Raw genomic sequence first — 21,264 nt, 5'->3', positions numbered from 1 at the left:
TACAGGAGATGCAAAGTAGGCCTGGCCTCCAGAAATGTGGCATACAGTCCCACTGGTGTGTGGTTACAACCTAGTGTCCATGAACCAGGCCCTTAGCTACAGGTAAATAGTCCCACTGCCTTGTGGGCGCCTTGGGAGAAAAGGTGGCTAAGGGGAACCCTGAAGACAATCCGGAGTGGAGTTCCATAGTGATAAATTTTGATTGTCCCACTTTCTCAATACAATATTCCGACCTTGGTATAGGATATGAATTCACTTTTGTCACCGCATTCACCTTTTGATAGTCTACACACAGTCTTTACGTTCCATACTGTTTCAGTACTAGTACAATGGGTGAACTCCAGTTACTGCAACTAGACTCAAGGATATTACCTTGCCGAAGATGCAACTTCTGTAGTCACATCATGTATAGCTAAATCTGTCTTCCCCAACTTATTTCCACAAATAGCTTTGTGTGACTGCAATAGCTTTTCCAAATCACTCTGACACTTGTCTGGAAGGTAACTCAATATTACATTTAAATTTTCAAGTACCCCCTCATTATCCAATTTGGTTAGAGGAAAATCAATTTCCAAATCCTGCATTTCTACTTCTTTCTTATTATCTACTACCACTAACACCTCCTTTTGGTCCTCTTCCCTGTCAAAGTACTTTTTAAGTATTTACATGACACACCCTCTACTTCTTTCTTCTATCTGGAGTATTTATTTAAAAATGTACTTCACTCAGTTTCTTTTCAATCCTGTAAGGCCCACTAAACCTTGCCTTTAATGAGTTACTCAATACTGGTAACAGAACTAGCACTTTCTCTCCAGCAACAAAATTCCGAGCTGCAGCTTTCCTGTCTGCTTTCACTTTCATCACTTGCTGTGATATCCTTAAATGTTCCCTAGCCAACTCACATGCGGTCTGAAGTTTGATACGTAATCCAGGAGTTGTTTCTGATTTTGACCCACCAATTTCTCATAAAATTTCAGTGGTCCCCTTACCTCATGACCATAGGCTAGTTTGAAAGGACCAAAACCAGTCGATGCATGAGGAGCATCCCTAATCGCTAATAGCAAGAATGTAATTCCACTATCCCAGTCCTGTGGATAATGCTGATTACAGGATTGGGATTCCAATCCCAATCCTGACGCTCTCATCATAGTTCTTAGAATTTGATGGCATCTTTCCAAAGCCTCTTGTGACTCAGGATGATAAGCTGTTGACTTAAATTGCTTTACTCCTAAACTCTTTATTACTTCCTTAAACAGCTATGACAGAAAACATAACTCTGATCTGATTGTATTTCCTTCAGTAAACCATATCTTGTAAAAAATGTAATTAACTCCTTCACAATCTTCTTAGTTGCAATACTTCTTAAGGGTATCACTTCAGGAAACCTGGTAGAACCATCTATTATTGTTAATAAATACTGATTTCCACTTTCAGTTTTAGGGAGGGGTCCTACACAATCAATCATGACCCTAGTAAAAGGTTCTTCAAACGCTGGGATTGGAATTCTTCAAACGCTGCAATTGCAATTAAAGGTGCCGGCTTAATCACTGCTTGTGGCTTCCCTTTCAGCTGATATGTATGACATGTTCTATAGAATTTGACTACATCCAGGCCCAAAAAAATGCTTTTGTATCTTCGCCTGTCTTTCTAATTCCTAAATGTCCCCTAGTTAGAATTTCATGAGCTATCCTCAAAATCTCATTTCTATACCCAAATGGGATAACAATCTGATGCCCCTCCTTCCAGCTTTCATTTGCTGAAACATGATACAGCCTACATTTTCTCATTAAAATATTACCCTTAAGGTAATAACATTCTGGAATGCATGTTGCCTGTTTCTGAGTAAGCTGTCGGATATAAATGTTGTATTTGCAAATCCTTTTTCTGTAACTCCACTAACCTCGAGTTAAACTCTTCAGCTGAATTGTCCTCTAGTCTTTCTTCCTGAACAATGTTATCAAACACAGTGTCAGCTAATTGGATTTCAACACCTTCTCCCTGCCTGTCCTTCTTGTTTTTCTTCTTTCAACCTACGAGCCTGTGATTTTATCACACAATCTGCAAACAACCCAGGATGCTCTCTCTACAACACTTCTATTGAAGACACCTCTACAGGCTGCCTCTAGTTAGATTTTTTTTTTTCATTTGCAACTGAATTTGAGCCCATTCCAATGAACCACCCCTTGGAGAACTTGTTCTCTCAGGTATTCCTTCCAATTTAAAATGCTGTGCTATATTTTCAATTATGTCTGATTTCCTCACTCCAGCAGGTAATCCTAATTATAATTTATCTGCCAATTCCAGTAACTTAGCTTTCTTTACTTTTTGTAAACCAGCCAAGTTAGAACTTCAACTCCCAAACATGTATAGGTAACTGCCAAAGCCATATTGCAGTCACACCACTAAAAAAAAACTCTCACCAACTCCTGAATTCAAAGTGCTTCTCTACTCGTAACCTTAAGATTCACCAACTCCAAAAAAAAAATCAAAGGATTTCAAATATATCCTGCAAAGAGCCCCCAATTTTTGGTATGACACAGGTGGTAAATGCTGAGCTGTTCAAATCCCAGAGGGAAACTTGAAACAACTGTCACAACTAATTTTCAATTTGTATAAATTTCGAGATGTGTGCCTTGAATTCAGTAATAATAAGAACACCAAGTCTTATAGGTTTTTACAAAACTAAATTAAACATTTATTAATAAGAAAAATGTAAAATACATACATAGATATACAAATTACCACTATGATAACTTCCAAATCCCCTAATCAACCTAACACCCATTACACTTTTGTTAAGACAACAGTAAGACCCATAGATTTTAAAAGATCCAGGCAAAGAAACATGATACCCTGAACAAGTCGAATTCAAAGTGAGTTCTCTTCACTTCAGTCCATGGAGACAGCAGCTTGAGGCATAGATGCTGAAGGCTTTTTCACACTTGTAAGATCTTAAAAATGCCTTTCCTTACACACAGCCTTTGCTTCTTCATATATATTTTCCTCTTTGACTGCAAATACCCATTGTTTCCCTATGTCTTTGGACTTTATCTTCCTGATAATAAACTAAGTTTTACTAATAACTGTTGGGAAAAATAAACACACTGTTCCTAAGCTTCGCCTGGCTAGTGACACATTTAACCCCTCCTTTGAAAACAATCTAATCGTGTTTATTTAAAAATGCAAATATCCCCTTGACACCTATGTTTCTAAACTTCCCCATGTTTATCTAATTAACATTTCAAACCTAACCTACATCAGAGCACCCAGACTAGCTGCCTCTAATTCAATTATGTCACACACACACACACACACACACACACACACACAGAGAGAGAGAGCCACAACCCACTATTACTCTATTTTACAATAAATTCCAATAATATTATGAGTGTTATTATATCTTCCTGACACCAGTAAGGTGTATTTCAGAGAGATAGAATTGAAAAGTAAAAATTTATGATAGTTGTATTAAAACTTTTTTTAGACAACATTTAGGAGTTGTGTGCAAAGCTCTGGTTGTATATTAAATAGTAAATTACAAAGATCCATAAGATGTAGGAGCAGAAGTAGGCCAATCGGCCCATCGTGTCTGCTCCACCATTCAATGAGATCATGGCTGATCTGATAATCCTCAACTCCACTTTCCTGCCTTTTCCCCATAACCTTCAATTCCCTTACTGATTAAAACTCTGTCTATCTCAGCCTTCAATATACTTAACGAACCAGCCTCTACAGCCCTCTGCAGTAAAGGATTCCACAGATTCACTACCCACTGAGAGAAGAAATTCCTCCTCATCTCTATTTTAAATGAGAGCCCCCTTACTCTGAGATTATGCCCGCTGGTCCTAGACTCTCTCACAAGAGGAAACAACCTCTCAGCATCTACTCTGTCAAGCCCCCTAAGAATCTTATCTTACATGTTCAAATAAGAACAACACCAAAGCTGTGAAGTTGTACCTGTCAGGAAAGGATGAAAAGCTAAGTCTCTTTTCTCCAGAAAAGACCGAGAGAATGACCCAGTAAAGGTCTTTGAGATTATGAAAGATTTTCATAGAGTAGACACAGAGGAGAATTTCCACTTGTTTGGAACTTCAAAACTAGAGGCCATCAATATAAGATGGGCACCAAGAAAGAAAATAGGGGATTCAGAAGAAACATCTTTATCCAGAGTGTGGCCAGACCATGGAACTCACTACCACAGGGATAATCATATAAAGGAGAAAAGAATTGAGGGCTATTCTGACAAATTTAACTGAGAAAGGATGGGAGGAGGTTCAAGTCGAGCATAACACAAGGACTGATTGGGCTGGATACATAACCTGTTTCTATGCTGTCTATTTTGCATATTCTATGTCATTCTATTTTGTGGAATGATAGGATTTTGTTTCTGCTGCGAAGGTTGTACTTCTTACATCATCTACAACATTATAAAAATTGCAGAGGTTCAAATTACAACAACATTGCTGCACAACAATGTGTAAGCTGGATTCTAGCTCAACACTTTGTCACTGGGGAGAATTACAGACCTTATGGTGGAAGCAAAGTCTAGTCATGGTTTCGTACTTCTAAAAATAACCTAATACAAGACATGTTTTTTTAATTTCAATATCCAAGATGTCAGTCAACACTAGCCACATGGGACTTGCTGTGTGACACCTGAGACATTTCATTTTGTGTGTTAATTTATAAATTATTTGGTCAACGGCTATCTATGTTGACAGAAACTGGAGTACCCTTGTAACCTGCAGACATTACATTGAGGGAATGTCTTGGATTTAGTTGCAAATGTTGCAACCTAGATATGTGTCAATGAAAAATGCTTTTTCCTGTCTCAGTACTTCACCAAGCATTGTTAACAGTTGGATAGATGTCTTCTTTCCTATCACGCAATGTCATTAAATCTTACACAACTGCTAATCTGAAGTTTTCGTAACTGTGGAGATTGAAAAGAAATACAGTCAATATAATGTATTTATATTATTCAGGAGGGGCATCATCTGAGATATCCATTTGGCAATGTTCTTGAACCATGTTTGAATAGGAGAAAATTAAAATTCTTTGATTAGCTGGTGTTTAATTCTAAATTTACAATTATACTTACTACAGCTGCCTGTCACACCCCACTATTTTTAAAATATTATAAATGGCTGGTAGGCCTGAGTTATAATGCAAGGGTGCCTTACTGCAAGTTACACAGTGGTAAGCAATAAGGGAGTTCTGGTTATATGCATGTAGAGCTCCATTCCCTTGTCAGTCATTGTTTGGGAGCTCTGGGGTACGTTGTCTGTTTGTTCCAAGCATCAAAAGCATTGAACTTTTTAAAAAAATTCTTCTCATGGGGCATAAAATCGCTGGCCTAGCCAGTGATGCATTTTCATTGCCCACCCCTAATTACCCTTAAGAACTTGGTGGTGAGCCGCTTTCTTGAACCGTTGCAATCCACGTGGTGTAGGTACACCCACAGTGCTGTTAGGGAGGGAGTTCCAGAATTTTGACCCAGCGGTAGTGAAGGAACGGCGATATAGTTCCAAGTCAGGGTGGTGTGTAGAGGTCACAGGTTTGGAAGGTGTTGTCAAAGGAGCCTTGGTTAGCTGCTGCAATGCTTATTGTAGATGGTACATATTGCAGCCACTGTGCATCGGTGGTGGAGGGAGTGGATGTTGGAGGTGGTGGATGGGACGCCAATCAAGTGAGCTGCTTTGCCCTGGATGGTGTCAAGCTTCTTGAGTGTTGTGGGAGCTGCACTAATCTAGACAAGTGGAAAGTATTCCATCACACTCCTGATTTGAACCTTGTAGATTGTGGACAGACTTTGGGGAGTCAGGAGACTAGTTACTTGCCACAGAATTCCCAATCTCTGACCTGCTCTTGTAGCCACAGTATTTATATGGCTGATCCTGTTCAGTTTCTGTTTAATGGTAACCCCCCAGGATGTTGATAGTTGGGGATTCTGTGATGGTAATTACATTGAATGTCATGGGAGATGGTTGGATTATCTCTTGTTGGAGATGTTGGATTCTCTCTTGTTGGAGATGGTCATTGTCTAGCACTTAAGCAGCAAGTAACATTTGCGCCACACAGCAGCCAAAGCCTGAATGTTGTCCAGGTCTTGCTGCATATGGACAGACTGCTTCAGTATCTGAGGAGCTGCGAATGGTGCTGAACATTGCACAATCATCTATGAACATCCCCACTTCTGACCTTATGATGGAGGGAAGCTCATTGACAAAGCAGCTGAAGATGGTTGGGCTTAGGACACTACCCTGGCAATTCCTGCAGCAACTTCCCAGGACTGAGATGATTGACCTACAACAACCACAACCATCTTCCTTTGGGCTAGGTACAACTCCAACCAATGGAGAGTTTTCCCCCGGATCCCCATTGACTTTAGGTTTATTAGGGCTCTTTGATGCCACACTTGGTCAAATGCTGCCTTAATGGCGGGGGCAGTCACTCTCACCTCACCTCTAGAGTTCAGCATTTTTATCCATGTTTGGACCAAGGCTGTAATGAGGTCAGAGCCAAGTGGACCCAAAGTGAGCAGGTTATTGCTGAGCAAGTGCTGCTTGGTAGCACTGTCAATGATCGCTTCCATCACTTTGCTGATGATCAACAGCAGACTGATGGGGCTGTAATTGGTCAGGTGGGATTTGTCCTGCTTTTTGTCGCCAGGACATATCTGGGCAGCTTTCCACGTTGCCAGGTAGATGCCAGTGTTGTAGCTACACTGGAGCAGGTTGGCTAAGGGGACAGCTAGTTCTGGAGGAACAGTTTGACTAAGGGGACAGCTAGTTCTGCAGCACGAGTCTTTGGTACCAAACCCCAAAGAGGATTAGATGTGGGCACTTTTAAAATGCTGCTTGACATCACACTGGACTTGTACTTCTGCTGGTGCAAAGTCAGAGTGGGTGGAAGATGGTCTCTTTGAAATGTGCTTAAGAATCAGATAAGATGCGACTCCTAAGTTGGATAGCATTTTCACATTGATGAGCAGCTGAAACCAATTTGCTTTTTTACATTCAATGGCAGTACAACTACATCCTCAGAGTTTTTGGTTTAATGTTTGTAAGTGTCCTTTAAAGTTTTTTCTTGATTTTACAGCTGACCTGATTTAGGGGCTGTGCTTGATTTATCCCTTGTTTTTGTTAACTTAGTTAATTGTTTTAACTCTACAAGAGTTACATCCTCAGAGTCTCTACAGTATTTGTGCTTAAGAGTTAAGTGTGGACAAATTCTGAAAGCCTTTCTGTGCTGTACCCATTTAACTGTGCTGTGTCTTCCTAACTTTAGTGTTAAAGTATGTTGTAAATTGAAAATAAATATTTGTTATTTTTAAGCCTGTAAAAAATTTTATGTGTTGGCATTTTATTTACTCTGGGGTCATTATGGGTGGGTCAAAGCCATATAAATCCAGCATACAGTTTACTGTAGTTGAGGGAGTTGTTAGTGCTGGGTGACATAATGTCTGCAAGGGGCAGGTAAAAAATGTAACTGCTAGAATATGAGGCAAAGTCCACTCATGGGAACTGAAACTGCTGAAAGGTAAAACCGTGCTTTAAAACTATTGTGTTGCAACCGGCTCAACTTGCATGCATAAACCTGAACATTTCGTATAAATTAAGATTGTTTTCTGCTACGGTAAATGAATATATGAGTCATATCATACCTAGCAAGCACCATATATACACCAATAGCATGCAAAGGTACACTATTTCTCTTAATTAGAAACAGTATCAATGGTTAATTGATAGTGTTGTGTATTATCGATTATTATAATCATACTCAAAGATTTGCTAACTGCGAACCGTTAACACCGAGTTCACTTACTGTACGGCTCACTATACATGGGAGAGGGAAACTAAATTTAGAAAGAAAAACACTAGAGAATAAGAAAGTCACAGGAGATCAATAAAATAATTAGAAGCTGAAGCAAAGGACCCCTTGGAACAGAAAAGAAACTGGGTGGAACCATCATTTCAGGGGAATGGGCGACTTCAAAACAATACTGGAAATTGGATAGGAAATGGCCTTTCCCTCCTCCCAGAGAACGAACTTTGTAACGAAACAAATAAAACAATAAGCGTATTTTGGAAAACGAATGAAATAATTAAAACACGAGCAAATATGGGGGGGGAAGGGCAATAAAGTAAACGAAAAAATGAGAGAAAGAATACATAAGTAACACAGGCACCACAGGATCCGGAGCTCCGAAACAACCTGACGTGTCTTCAGCACTTGCCCTTAGTTTTGACATGTGTGGAGCCCTGGTTTAAAATGTGCAAACATCGTGGGAACGATTTCAAAGAGAAAATTACATTCCGCGGTAACGGCAGGGTGGGTATTTTTAAACGCTCACAAGCTGGGGAGGTCCTTTTGCTCTGGAATTACATTGACCGTTTCCTCTCGCCGAATGAAAACGAAAAGGACTGGAGAGAGGGAGAAAGAGAGAGAGAAAAAGAGCGGGATTTTAAAAGAGAGAGAGAGGAGAGAGAGAAAGCAAAACGCTGTGGTGTAGCTGTACCTGTGATTAGGATGGCCTTTTCCTGGACGGGTAGGAGCCCGCTGCTTGGCAGTGTGCAGTAGCTGAGCAGACAGGCCACCGAGAAGAGGCTGAGGCCGGAGTAGCCGGGCAGAGCCACGAAGCAGACGGACTCTCCGATGAAGAGCAGCAGCAGGATGAAGGCGGACCGCAGGTCCATCTGCAGCTCTTGCTTCAGCAGCTGGCGGGCGATCGCGCCGCCGAACACAGCCGTGGCCACGCTGTAGAGGAGCGAGAAGAAGAGCACCTCATGCTGGGTCTGATCGCTCGCCTGGTCCATGCGCTCTCGCCTCTCCTCTCCCGAGCCGACCGCCAGCACTCCGCACCACCACCTACCGCCGCTCCCGCTCCCCTCAGTTACACCTCTTCCCACCGCCCGCCACACACACTCACTTCTCAAAACTTCAGCAGCAGGGCGATGGGCACAGGAGAGACACACACTTATACACACACACTCTCTCTCTCTCTCCAAACAGTGAACACGCCCAATACCTCCCACTGGACGCCATGGGAGACAAACATGCAGCTATTTGTTATGTCACAGTAATTTGCTCACAGTCATATATTGACGCGCCACAAGAGAATTAAAAACTTGTGGACATACAGGTTGGCATATTTAAAAAAAAAATTCTGGCGTGAGCTGGAGGGTGGGGAAACTAAAAAATTCGTCTGAATTGGTGGTGGGGGGGGGGAGGGGTTTATTATCTGCTCTATTCCCAATTTTGTCGAAGGTTTCAGCAGAACGTTTAAAGGATTAAAGTATGAGAGTTTGTGTAGACCCGGTTTGCATTCGCTTGTGTGTAAGAAGGCTGAGTGATGTGATGGTGTCTCCGTGTTTAATCGATGTTGCTCTCGGCAGGTATCCAGGACAAAGGGCTACAAGGCGGGTTGGACCAGACCAAGGCTCCCTCGCGCCGTGTGGCTCTTTTCACACACAAAGTGCGGCTCTCGACACTGTGGCCTCAGCCTCTGTCTGAAACAGCTGAAAGTTCTTTTTAAAGTTTCACAGCCGAGGTAAATTCTTCTATAAATCCCATGTTTCAGACAATTTCTGGACGTTGAAAGGTCCATACTACTCAAACTATTTCCCGCTTTGACAAGTCGTACCTTGCACCCGGGGTGGAATTTTCCCCGCCGATGGTGGGGGGGTGGGATCGGGGGCTGGAAAAACAGCGGGAACGAGAGGGGCTACCCCCATCTTTTCATGGGCGGGGTGGGTGGGGAGTGAAGTCAGAAACCCCTGTTGGCTGAGGAGGGTAGCCATTGAGGCAGTCATAGTGACGACCAAGAGTCATGTGTTTACATTTGCCAGGCCTCCCAACGATGCGCCGGTCACACGGTTGTGTCGGCAACTTGACAACTCAGGGAAGGCGAATGCGCTTTAACGTCGGCCAGTTCCTTTTAACGTCGTTTCCCGTCACCTGATGTAGGGCCGCGTGACCCGATCAGCGCCCTTTGGGAGCGGCCTCTCCGAACCCACCCTCTTGCTGCTGACCCTCTGACTTGTGGCCTTTGTTGCTCCCTGATTTTCAAAGACCTGTATCCAGAATGGAGACTCACTTTACCTCTGGCAGTGATTAGCCCTGATACCTGCATCATCTCACTTTGGGGAGGGGGGTATTGCTATTACAATAGTAATTTAAGTAAAGTGGAATTTAATTTAAGCAAACAGTTTTATTGAATATATGTAAAGGTTGCCTGGGTCTTGCAGCTCTCAGATGTCCGAAGATGCAGCCCTAAGATTCACAAAGTTTGGTCACGCCTAGGCTATTACCTTAAAATTGGGCTAGGCTATTCAGGAGTGAAATTAGGAAGCACCTCCACACAGGATAGTGAAAGTCTGGAACTCTCTCCAAATGACTATGGATGCTGGGTCAATTGAAATTTTCAGGAGGGGGCTTGACAGATTTTTTAAGTAAGGGTGTCAAGGGATATGATCCAAAGGTGAGTAAATTGAGTTGAGGTGCAGATCAGCCATAATCTGATTGAATTGTGGGACATGCATAAGGGGCTGAATTGTCTATTCCTGCTCTTATGTGCCTTCATACATTATCAGCAACCCACAATAGAGTACTTAAACTCAGTACCAGATTTATGTTTCCAAGGATATGCTATTTGTAGATATTTTTTATCACAGATATGCTATTTGTAGATATTTTTTATCACTGTCTTTTAGTTGCTCCTCAAATATAGAGTAGGTGTTTCCATATGTCTGATTAATTCTAGCTGTGAATGCACAGTTAATTTAATGTGCACTTAGGAAGAAAGGTCAATGCATTTCTTGGTCCAAATAATAATTTAGCCAAATATTGTAGTCATAAGTTGGGCCAAAGTAATACGTCTTTGTCAAAATTCCTCCCCCCCCCACCCACCCTCCAGCCACCCTTTTCAAGAAGTCTATCACACTGTTATTATAACAAGCTATTAAACAATAATAGCATCTTGCATTTATATTACAACTTTAGCATAGAAAACCGTCCCATTGTACTCCAGAGTGAAGAAAAGTAACTGGTGCTGAACATTTGCAGAAAGGTTGGAATAAAAGATGGTTAAACAGATTATCTGAGAAAGCTTTCAAAAATGGAAAGAGAGGTAAAGTGGCTCAGAGGATTGAAGAGTGAGCTGCAGTGAGGAGTACCAAGGTGACTGAAGATTCTGATGGGGCAAGGAGAGGAGGGATACATAGCCTTGGTCTAGGCTGGAAGACCAAAGGATGCAGAAATGGCGTAAAGGAGAAAATATTGCACAGGTCAGGAGCGTAATGTTGACAAAGGCATAGATTTTAAGTTTGATCCATTGTAGGATGATGAGCCATCATAGGGCAGCAAGGATGAAGCAATAGTTGCGTGCATGGAGCTCATAAACTTCTTTGTCACTAAGATTGAGACAATTGTTAAGTTGTCTCAACTATATCCCCCTTCCCATGGCCAACCAAGCTAATACTTTCCCTGTTGTAGCCCTGAACCTCTGTCTTTCTCATGCCCTCTCCAAGCTCATCTTATCTGTAAGATCCACCTTCTGAGCTCTTGACTCCATTCCCACTAATTTGTTAACTACCAACTTCCCTACCTAGTCTTCATGCTAACTTGTAAATGGTTCTCTTTCCTTAGATACAGTTCCCCTCCCCCTTTCAAAACTGCCATCATCACGCGTGAGCATAGATCCCTCAGTCCTTGCAAATTGCTACCCCATCTCCACTGTAACTCCAGCTGGCAAAGAAAAAATACTTTTATCTCTCAATCTTAAAAATATTTGAACAGAGCACCAAGTGTCATATGGCATTAACAGAGAAAAAAAGTAAAAATGTTCAAAACCATGTATTAAGAGAATTGTGTCAGAATCCATAGCTACCACGGTTATAGAATCTTCAGTAGTTCCATACATTGTTTTATACAATGTTTTGTGAGATTACCTAAAAGCTGCACAAGTCAAATATGGAGGTAGATTGAACTACAAGAAAGAGAAAACACAAATCTATTTTTTAAAAATTGCAATCTTTTTAATGTTATGGGCCGTGATAGTGAAATATTAATATGTTCAGAACAGAAGTTTCAGTAGCGGTTAAAACTATTAAATATAAATTTTTCATTCATGTAAAGATATTGCAGTTAGAGTTGGCTAAATTAAGAAGTTGAACATAGCTGAAAAGAGAGACATGTTGCCGAAGCTTTTCGTCTTGCACTCAAGAATGTCAAATTTCAAATAATCACAACAGTTTATACTACAGGAGAAAAGAGTGCTGATTGGTTGGAAAGTTGACCCTGATTGGCCAAGGCATTGCCATGGAGAAAGCAATGTGGAACTATAGGCTGCTGAAGCTCCCAGATAACTGAAAAAAGGTGCAAGGCTTGAATATATTCCTTTTGTTTGCAGAGGACAGGTCCCTGTGTATGAATGTATGTTGCTTCCAATAAGTGTAACTGAGCCATGCTATGAGCCAGACTCATAGGCCTGAATTTTGCAGTCCTGTTGCTGTTGGGCATCATGGTTGGTGGGTTAGGGAGGGGATGGTGGGGTAGTGGTGGGGGGGGGGGAGAGAAACAATATGGCGATAAGGCCAAAAATTGGTTTCACGCTGTCATCAAACCAGTTTGCAATTTTCCGCTCCACCCATCAATGGTGGCCCATGTTTCCTGCCACCACATGTCGGGAACCTAATTTCAATACTTTAGCATCTCATTATAAGCCCTGCTTGCAGGAATCATTCCCCTACGCTGGATCATCTGGGCACGCCAACGTGTTTCACAACTGTACATAAGCGATGTGCACCTGGCAAACTGCACTTTGCTTGGGACTTTGAGGTTTGTTTGCTTACCTTGATTCAGGCAGCACTCGCTGGCAGTGAGTGAGATGCCAGTGAATGTGTGCTGGCCTTGTGAGTGTGTGAGTTTAGAGTGATAAGATGGTTGCCTTGCCCTGGCAGCACGGATGAGATCATTCATCCACTTTCTACACTGGATGGCCGACCTCTTGTGTGCAGCATTGGCACTGACCACCACTGCCACCCCTTCCAAGCCGGAGTGGTGAGACTGATGGGCCTGCCGTGGCCAGAGCAGGCATAGAGGACATTGCAGCGGGCCTCAAAGGCATCCCAGGGATGCATCACTGAATTGGGAGGGGAGGCACTCTTCTTGGCTTTTGGGGCCATGTCTTCACTGCAGCAGTCCTGGGTTTGAGAAGTGTGTGTGTGGCTGCAGTTTAAATATGGAGTCCTGTGTGAGGAAGCGATGAGGTAAAGGTGTGGCATGCAAATCAGAGGCCACCCGCCAATGAGATGGCATGTTTCCTGTGGCTGCATAATTAATGAGGCAGGAATGGGAGGAAATGGCGCGAAAACCCACCAATGCGGGAGCGGGTAAAATGACTTTTTTCCCACCTGCTACCACATTTTGTTCAAATCTGGGACAATTTTGCTGGTTATCTTAAGTTGGTTGTTCATGTAGCTATTAGAGCACTAGGGATTGTCAAGCAAGTGCTGCCCAATTGTGGAATCACATCTAACAGCAGGCATTTTGTTTTGGGTTTTGCAAGCATAAGCTGTTTGAGTATAGTCTTTACTGTGCCTATTATGAACAATTAAAAGACCATGCTGTTTGATTTGATCGACCAGTTTCTGGGACATTATGACCTACCTACCTGACAATGAAATTCATACATGACATTGCTCAGTTATGTGGTAGGCAAAACACCTTTTAGGAAGAATTAAGAAGTTGATTGCCAATTCACTGTAGTTGATATACATCAATTAAATTAGATTTATCTTTAAGTATGGCAAGAATATTCTTAGCTGAATCAAGTTCTAGTCAGTCTTTCAAATCCCAATAGCCAATCTTCCCAAAAATACTCTTCCTGTTCTGTACTAGCTGTTAAAATATGAGGACTCTGGGGTTAGCAAGTTCCACGTTTATGCTATTTCTGTGATGTTTTCCGTAGACTTTACACCAAACTTGCAGTGGACATTCAGGAGAATGGTGGTGGAAATTCAATATCTCATCTCAGCATTAGGATGCAAGCTCATGCCTATGACTGTATGCCAATGTGTGTACACATGAAATATTTGTGATTGTACACCCGAATATACAATGGCCTCAACATTTCTATATGTATTTATTTCAGTTGTACAATTGCCTCACAAAATGAATGTTAATGTACAGTACACCCATAAGCGTAGTAGTTTGATAAAATACACATATGAAAGTATCTTGATCTGAATAATGTCATAATAAAAGATATACAGGGACATATGACTATGTACAATAGCTTTGGACAAACACAAATGTACTCATATAAGAAGACTCACTCACCAAGAGTAGGAAAACAGTTTAGACCACTTGCTCCTTTTAAGACTGAAACAAAAATCAAATTTTCTAACAGTGTTTAAGAGATTTTCATTCCTCTTAGAGTTTTTCCAAGAATAGTGTGCATTTAATTTTAGCTTGTATTCAGAAAATAAACTTTTAAAATGTTCCCTGTATTGTATGAGTTGGCAAAGATGTATTAAAAGGTATAATTTTTCAACTTTGGCGCAAATGTTTTTCAACATTTTCTTAACTTATCAAGTGAGGTAGTGGTGAGAAGCATTTTAACCAATCAATATTATCACAAACCTACCAGTTCTTTGTATAGGAATTGCAGTCCATAAGATAGATAACAAGAGCTTGGCAGTTTAGAATAAAATGTCACATCAGAAGATTAAATTGATTCTTGTAATGAGTTGTTTCAGCTTTTGGGAATAGATAAAACATTGTTTAAGTTACTTGATAAATTGACTAAATATAATGACAGTTTTCTCAATGCCATTTAAAGAGGAAGTTATATTATTAAAGCTTTGAATTTCAACAAATGAAGGTAATTGAGAGTCTCTTGGAGCACAGGCTGATTTGTCCTAGTACAATATTTTATTGTACTCAATTGGACTCGCACAAATTTGGATACATTTTAGATGATTTAGTCTGCCAATTAGTTTGATTTATGATCAAAGTAAAAGTGTTCATGTAGCAGTGGCCATGCAACATTTCTTCTCCAATAGTTTCGATCTTGTTGCTGAAGTCGTCCTAAGTTCCAATAATAGTGTCTGACAGGACCGTACCAATGCTGTATGAACTCAGTTTATGTACCATTGTGCAAATGAGAAAATAAAAAAATCTTGAATTTATATGGTACCTTTCACGTCCTCAGGATGTCCCAAAGTGCTTCACTTTTTGAAGTGCCATTACAGTTATAATGTAGGGAAACAAATTCCATGGAGTTTTATGCATGTATATTTGGACCATCTGTTTGGCCTGCAACACTGTGGCCAGACAATTAAAATATTTAGGTTATTTATGTAAGACATGACATCTGGTAAGTGAGGAGCAGTGAGAAGCCATGCATCAGAGTCAAGCAGCTATTGGTCTCTCAGACTGCTTGTATTAATGATGTCAAGCTTTAAAATCCATTACTGTAGAGGATTTAATTAAGTATGAAAGGACTCGATACAAAATTGCAGCCTGCCAGTAATTGTCTCTGTAACAGTTTAAAATAATGATATGTAAAAAGGAGTGGCAATTTTATATAAAAGTTACATCACAGGAAAATTACTTTGGTGATTTCTAGTGACTTTACATTATTACTGAAGATACATTTTGATATTCACGATGTATTAATGGCAGTGGTGGGAGTATTCAACTTCATAGTAGTGATATCAATGTGGATGCATCCCAAACTATGGAAACTGATCCAAGGTCAATAGATTTCAGGTACAAAATCAGTGAATGGAGGAAGACAGAGCAAGGAAGACAGATAATAAGAAAATGAAAGGAACAGTAACACTATAAAGTTTTTTTTGCTATGAAAGAGCAGATAATTGAATTATTTTTGTGTAATTAAACAACATGAACTTATTCACAACATTTATACTATGATTATTTTTACATAAATATTGCAACCTCCACAATTTTCAAGTAACATGATATGATTTTTTAATTTCACTAATGAGCAAAGCAACAAAAAACTGTGCACTCAAATACTTGCCTTAAGTCTCCAATTATTAGCAATAGGAAGTGCAAAATAGTAATTTGCAAATTACTGCTTCACTGCAGTTTACAGAGAACATTCAGGTATTCTAGATTGGAGGCTGTTGGAATATCTGGAAATCCTATATAAATATGTAGGCATCAAAAGGCAAGTGATTAGAAACCTAAATCAAAACCAAATTAATACAGGATGTGATATGCATATCTACAGGGATCAAGTATCTGCAGTTCCAGTAATGTTTGAAATATTCTGTTAAATTGTCTACATATGTTCATCATCCTTAAACATAACATCACCATTATGCATCAAAACTGCGTTCAGATTTTCTGATTAAAACAGATGTTTTAAGATGATCTTCTGGCAGATGTTTGCTTAGCTGAGCATTCTTGTACAGTCCAATAATGTACAATTTCTCAATGCTTTCAATTTTGTGTATGCAGCAAAATAACATGTGTTCTCTGTCAGTCAACTTAACTTAAAGGAAATTAAGCTTACTGGAGAACTATGCTTGAGCAAATGATGAGCAAAATCATTGGAAAATAGTAACATTGAAAGAGTGGTCACTGAGCACATTTTGTGTTGTAGCAACATAGGAATGGCTAGGTGAAAAATAATCAGATTCATCTGGTTCTCCTACCATCCTAGTAGTTGCATGATGCACCAGTAATTAAGTTGTTGACTAATCATATCAATTAATATACAACAGACCCAGACATGACACGAGGAAAACTCCAGTGGTGAAGAGCTTTGGGAACCATAATTCCAAAGTCACCTGTACCTCCTAAGCCCCTCCTTTTCACATATCATTATTACTTACCAGATGTCATGTCTTAAATTACTCACCTGTTGTATCCCAAAATGTTATTGTACCATCCACTATTGTAAAAGAGTATCCTGAAATAATCCATGTAGGCACACTAGATGGCAAACTTTTGCCCAAGACATTCTGGTATTTTTGCAGCCATCTCACCTGCTATATCTTCTTCATCTTTCTTGACACACCCTGAGCTGCTTCACCTGCCTTACTAAATAATAAATGACAGGTGCTGTATCAACAGTGCCTCTTAATACCAATATGGGTGATCTTGCTTTGTGGTCTGATGAATGAGGTTTTCCAATGATTGTGGCAGATCATGTGGTTCCTGGCTGTATAGAGTAGATGAAACATTATTAATGCCTTAGCACACTTTTAGTGATTTTTAAAAAAACTCAGTGCTCATATTTCATAGGTTACATAGAGTGTATGGAAATGGAATGAGTTATGTACACAGCACAGCGGAGTCTTGAACTTTGATACATCAGACAACTCTATATATCCAAGTTATAACTAGTGCCAACTGCACTGAATTTCACTTCTCTATATCTAAGTCTTACTTTCATACATTGAAGGAATTTGCTTCTGTCCTGCCCTCCTGGAATCTCCAGTTCCCAGTCTCCTGCTTTCTCAAGATGCTTGAAATTTAGGATTTAATCCACCAATAAAATAGCAATTCTGAGAAAACATATTTCCTACTGGGGTCACCAAGTTCAAACCGCTAATCCCACTGGCATAGAAATATTACTGACCATTATAACTCAGTCTGAAACTGACAGTTCTACACTCTGGCTACGAGTAAGGGAGAGCAGAGCGGACAATCGTAAATATCCATAATGTTAAAATTTAACCCATTTACGATGCAATAATTCAGTTAATTATTGTTTCTATGTGTGCCCACAAATCATTCTAGTATGCTGTTAAATCCGTTGTCTTTTGTTCACCACCATTCCTGCTGATTAAAGAAAGATTAATAGATTAAATGCTTTTTTCTCACTCCAGAATCGTTTATGTTCATAGTTTTCACACAGACATCAATTTATCCACACGACAGTAGAAGTCACTGAATAGAGAAAACTTAAAATGTACACTTCAGAAGAAAACTTAAATGGTAAATTGTTGCTGTTGGATTGGCTGAGCCATATACTGTGTTTATGGTAAGTGGCTATAATAATACCCCATGGTCAGGACCAAGCTAAAAGCAAAATACTGCGGATACTGGAAATCTGAAACAAAAACAGAAAATGCTGGAAAAACTCAGCAGGTCTGACAGCATCTATGGAGAGAGAAACAGAGTTAACGTTTCGAGTCCGGATGACCCTTCTTCAGAGCCGAAGAGAAGTGGAAATGTGATGAAATATGTACTGTTTTAGGGAGGGTGGAGCAGGTGAAGCTGGATAAAAGGCCAGCAATAGGTGGGGACAAAGGAGAGATGGACAAAGATGTCATCAGCTAAAGGACAAAGGGAGTGTTAATGGTAGTGGTTAGTACCCAAAAAAAGTGTTGATTGTGGCATAAAGGTAAGAAAGCAGAATGTTATTAAAGCAGAACAAGGCTAGCATTGTGCGAAAGGACAACATGGAACAAGTAACAGGTGGCCCTTTTAGGAATGGGGTGGGGGGAGGGGGCAGTGGTGGGGTAAAAAGTATAGAAAGTGGGATGGGGGATAAAAAAGGGGATAAAACCACAGATAAATAAATAAAAATAAAAATGTGGATAAAAAATAAAAATGAATGCAAAAAAAGGAGGATTAAAAAAAGGGTGAGGATAGAGGAGAGAATTCATGGTCTGAAGTTGTTGAACTCAATGTTAAGTCCAGAAGACTGTAAAGTGCCTAATCGGAAGATGAGGTGCTGTTCTTCCAGTTTGCGTTGGGCTTCACTGGAACAATGCAGCAGGCCAAGGATGGACACGTGGGCATGAGAGCAGGATGGTGTGTTGAAATGGTAAGTGGCAGGAAGGTCTGGGTCATGCCTGCAGACTGAGCGAAGGTGTTCCACAAAGCGGTCACCCACTCTTTGTTTGGTCTCCCCAATATAGAGACCACCACATTGGGATCAACAAATGCAGTAGACCAAATTGAAGGAGGTGCAAGTGAAGCACTGCTTCACTTGAAAGGAATGTTTGGGCCCTTGGACGGTGAAGAGGGAGGGCGTAAAGGGGCAGGTGTTGCGCCTTCTGCGATTGCGTGGGAAGGAGATGAGGTATTGGGGGTGATGGAGGAGTGGACCAGGGTATCCTGGGGGGAAAGGTCCCTACGGAATGCTGATGAGGGGGTGAGGGGAAGATGAGTTAGATGATGGCATCATGCTGGAGTTGGGAGAAATGGCGGAGGATGATCCTTTGAATGTGGAGGCTGGTGGGGTGAAAAGTGAGGACAAGGAGGATCCTATCATGGTTCTGGGAGGGAGACGAAGGTGTGAGGTCAGAGGACCGAGCTGACAGAGTTTAAAGAATACAGTAGAAATTTAAATTTATCCTTATTTGAGTATAGAAAGAATAATTTCCAAGCTTGTAGATGACGCAAAGCTCGGCAATTATTAAATAGTGAGCAGGATTGTAACCAACATCCAGTAGACAGACTGATGAAATGCGCAGATACATGACAGATGAAATTTATTGCAGATAAGTGTGAAGTGAGGAAAATGAGGGTAGGTAATATAAACTGGTACACTTTGAAGGAAGGTAGAAACAGAGAAACCCAGAGGTTCACATACACAAATCTTTTAAAACGGGAGGACAAGCTGATAACCCAAACCCACGACTACCACCATCTAGAAGGACAAGGGCCACAGATACATGGAAACACCACCACCTGGAAGTTCCCCTCCAAGTTACTCACCATCCTGACTTGGAAATGTATCAGCGTTACTTCACTATCACTGGGTCAAAATCCTGGAACTCCCTTCCTAACAGCACTGTGAGTGTACCTACACCACGTGGACTGCAGTGGTTCAAGAAGGCAGCTCACCACCACCTTCTCAAGGGCAACTAGGGATGGGCAATAAATGCTGGCACAGCTAGCAAAGCCCACATCCCACGAATGAATTAAAAAACAGGCAAACAGGATCCTTGTTTTTATAGAGACATAGAGCAGCAGAATGGTACCAGAGATGAGGGACTTCAATTATGTGGAGATGCTGGAGAAGCTGAGATTGTTTTCCTCATAGCAGAAAAAGCCAAGGAGAGATTTAATAGAGGTGTTCAAAATTATGAAGTGTTTTGGCATAGGGAAAAACTCTTTCTACTGGCATGAGCATCAGTAACTTTAAAGGATGCAGATTTAAGATAGTTGCCAAAAAAGTCAGAGGAGAGATTAGGATTTTCTTTTTTACAGAGCGAGTAACTCTGACCTGAAATGTACTTCCTGAAGCAGATTCAAAAGTAACTTTAAAACAGGAGTTGGATATACGTGAAAAATATAAATTGTCAGGGCTGTGGGGAAAGAGCATGGGAGTAGGTCTAATTGGAAAGCTCATATAAAAATTCAGCAAAGGTATGGTGGACCAAATGACAGTAGCACCCATTTTTTGAACACCACTGGTGTTGTTCATGGACCAAAATGTCAATGCACTCGCACACCTCTCTTTTGAATTACACTGGACATCATAGGTCAGGGTGTTAGCGCAGTGCAGATAATACACACTGGAGGTATGTAGAGCAGGCAGGTCATGACATCAGTCAGCGTGCAATGCTGATTTAATGCCAACACTGAAATTTTGGAGCTCAACACTCCAGCCAGTGTTCCCCTGCCCTCCTCCACCCTTAACTTTGCACAGTTGAACATGTGTTAAGCAGCAAGAAGGACTGCCTCACCATTGCTATTTCAAGAAATCATAAATTTCTTGCCAGGTATTTGATTTCTTCTGGTCATTGCTGTGATCCTACAAGTTTATGATGCTTTCCATCGCTCTTTCAAGTTGCAAAATCTACAGGGAATGATGAAGCAGTTGCTGAAGGACAGGCTTCTGACAAACCAATTGCCCCCAGATATGAATGCACTAGTAGACATTCCCCCTTGGAATATAGCATGGCTGGGATAATGAGCAGAGGCCACGCAGCGCAAGACAAGCTGCTAGAAGAGGAAGAAGGAAGAGAAGTAAAAGAGCTCTTAGCAGGAGGCCATATCCATCCAGGGTGTTCAGGGAATAATTCTCCTTCCTCAACCTCAGTAAGGCATGAGACAACTTCAACAAGGACATCCTTACTGAAATCTTCTACCTGCTGTAGCCACAATTGCAAACTCAGAGCAGGGCGAGAACATAATTGCCAGTTTCTGTGAAGATGACCGTGGTGATGAACCTTTATGGAAAGGCTCCTTCCAGGCTGGATCTGGAGATATTTACAATTCACAGTTTGCCATCCACTGTTGCATAAGGAACATCACTGGGGC

At 40.9% G+C, this 21,264-nt stretch overlaps 1 protein-coding gene across 1 annotated transcript in view; it reads right to left on the bottom strand.

Annotated features, from left to right (window-relative positions):
- LOC144681393 (estradiol 17-beta-dehydrogenase 2-like) overlaps positions 1-8,822 on the bottom strand; it is a 44,970-nt gene extending 36,148 nt beyond the window's left edge. Inside the window, exon 1 of the mRNA XM_078542985.1 lies at positions 8,525-8,822. Coding sequence (XP_078399111.1) covers positions 8,525-8,822 — 298 coding nt within the window. The remainder of the gene's footprint in view (positions 1-8,524) is intronic.
- Between the last annotated feature and the right edge of the window lie 12,442 nt (positions 8,823-21,264).

This window comes from Cetorhinus maximus, chromosome 6 (assembly GCF_964194155.1).
Source record: "Cetorhinus maximus chromosome 6, sCetMax3.hap1.1, whole genome shotgun sequence".
In the NCBI taxonomy this organism is placed as follows: Eukaryota; Metazoa; Chordata; class Chondrichthyes; order Lamniformes; family Cetorhinidae; genus Cetorhinus; species Cetorhinus maximus.
Note: the sequence above shows the minus strand (reverse complement) of the source record. Positions and strands in the feature narration are given on the sequence as shown.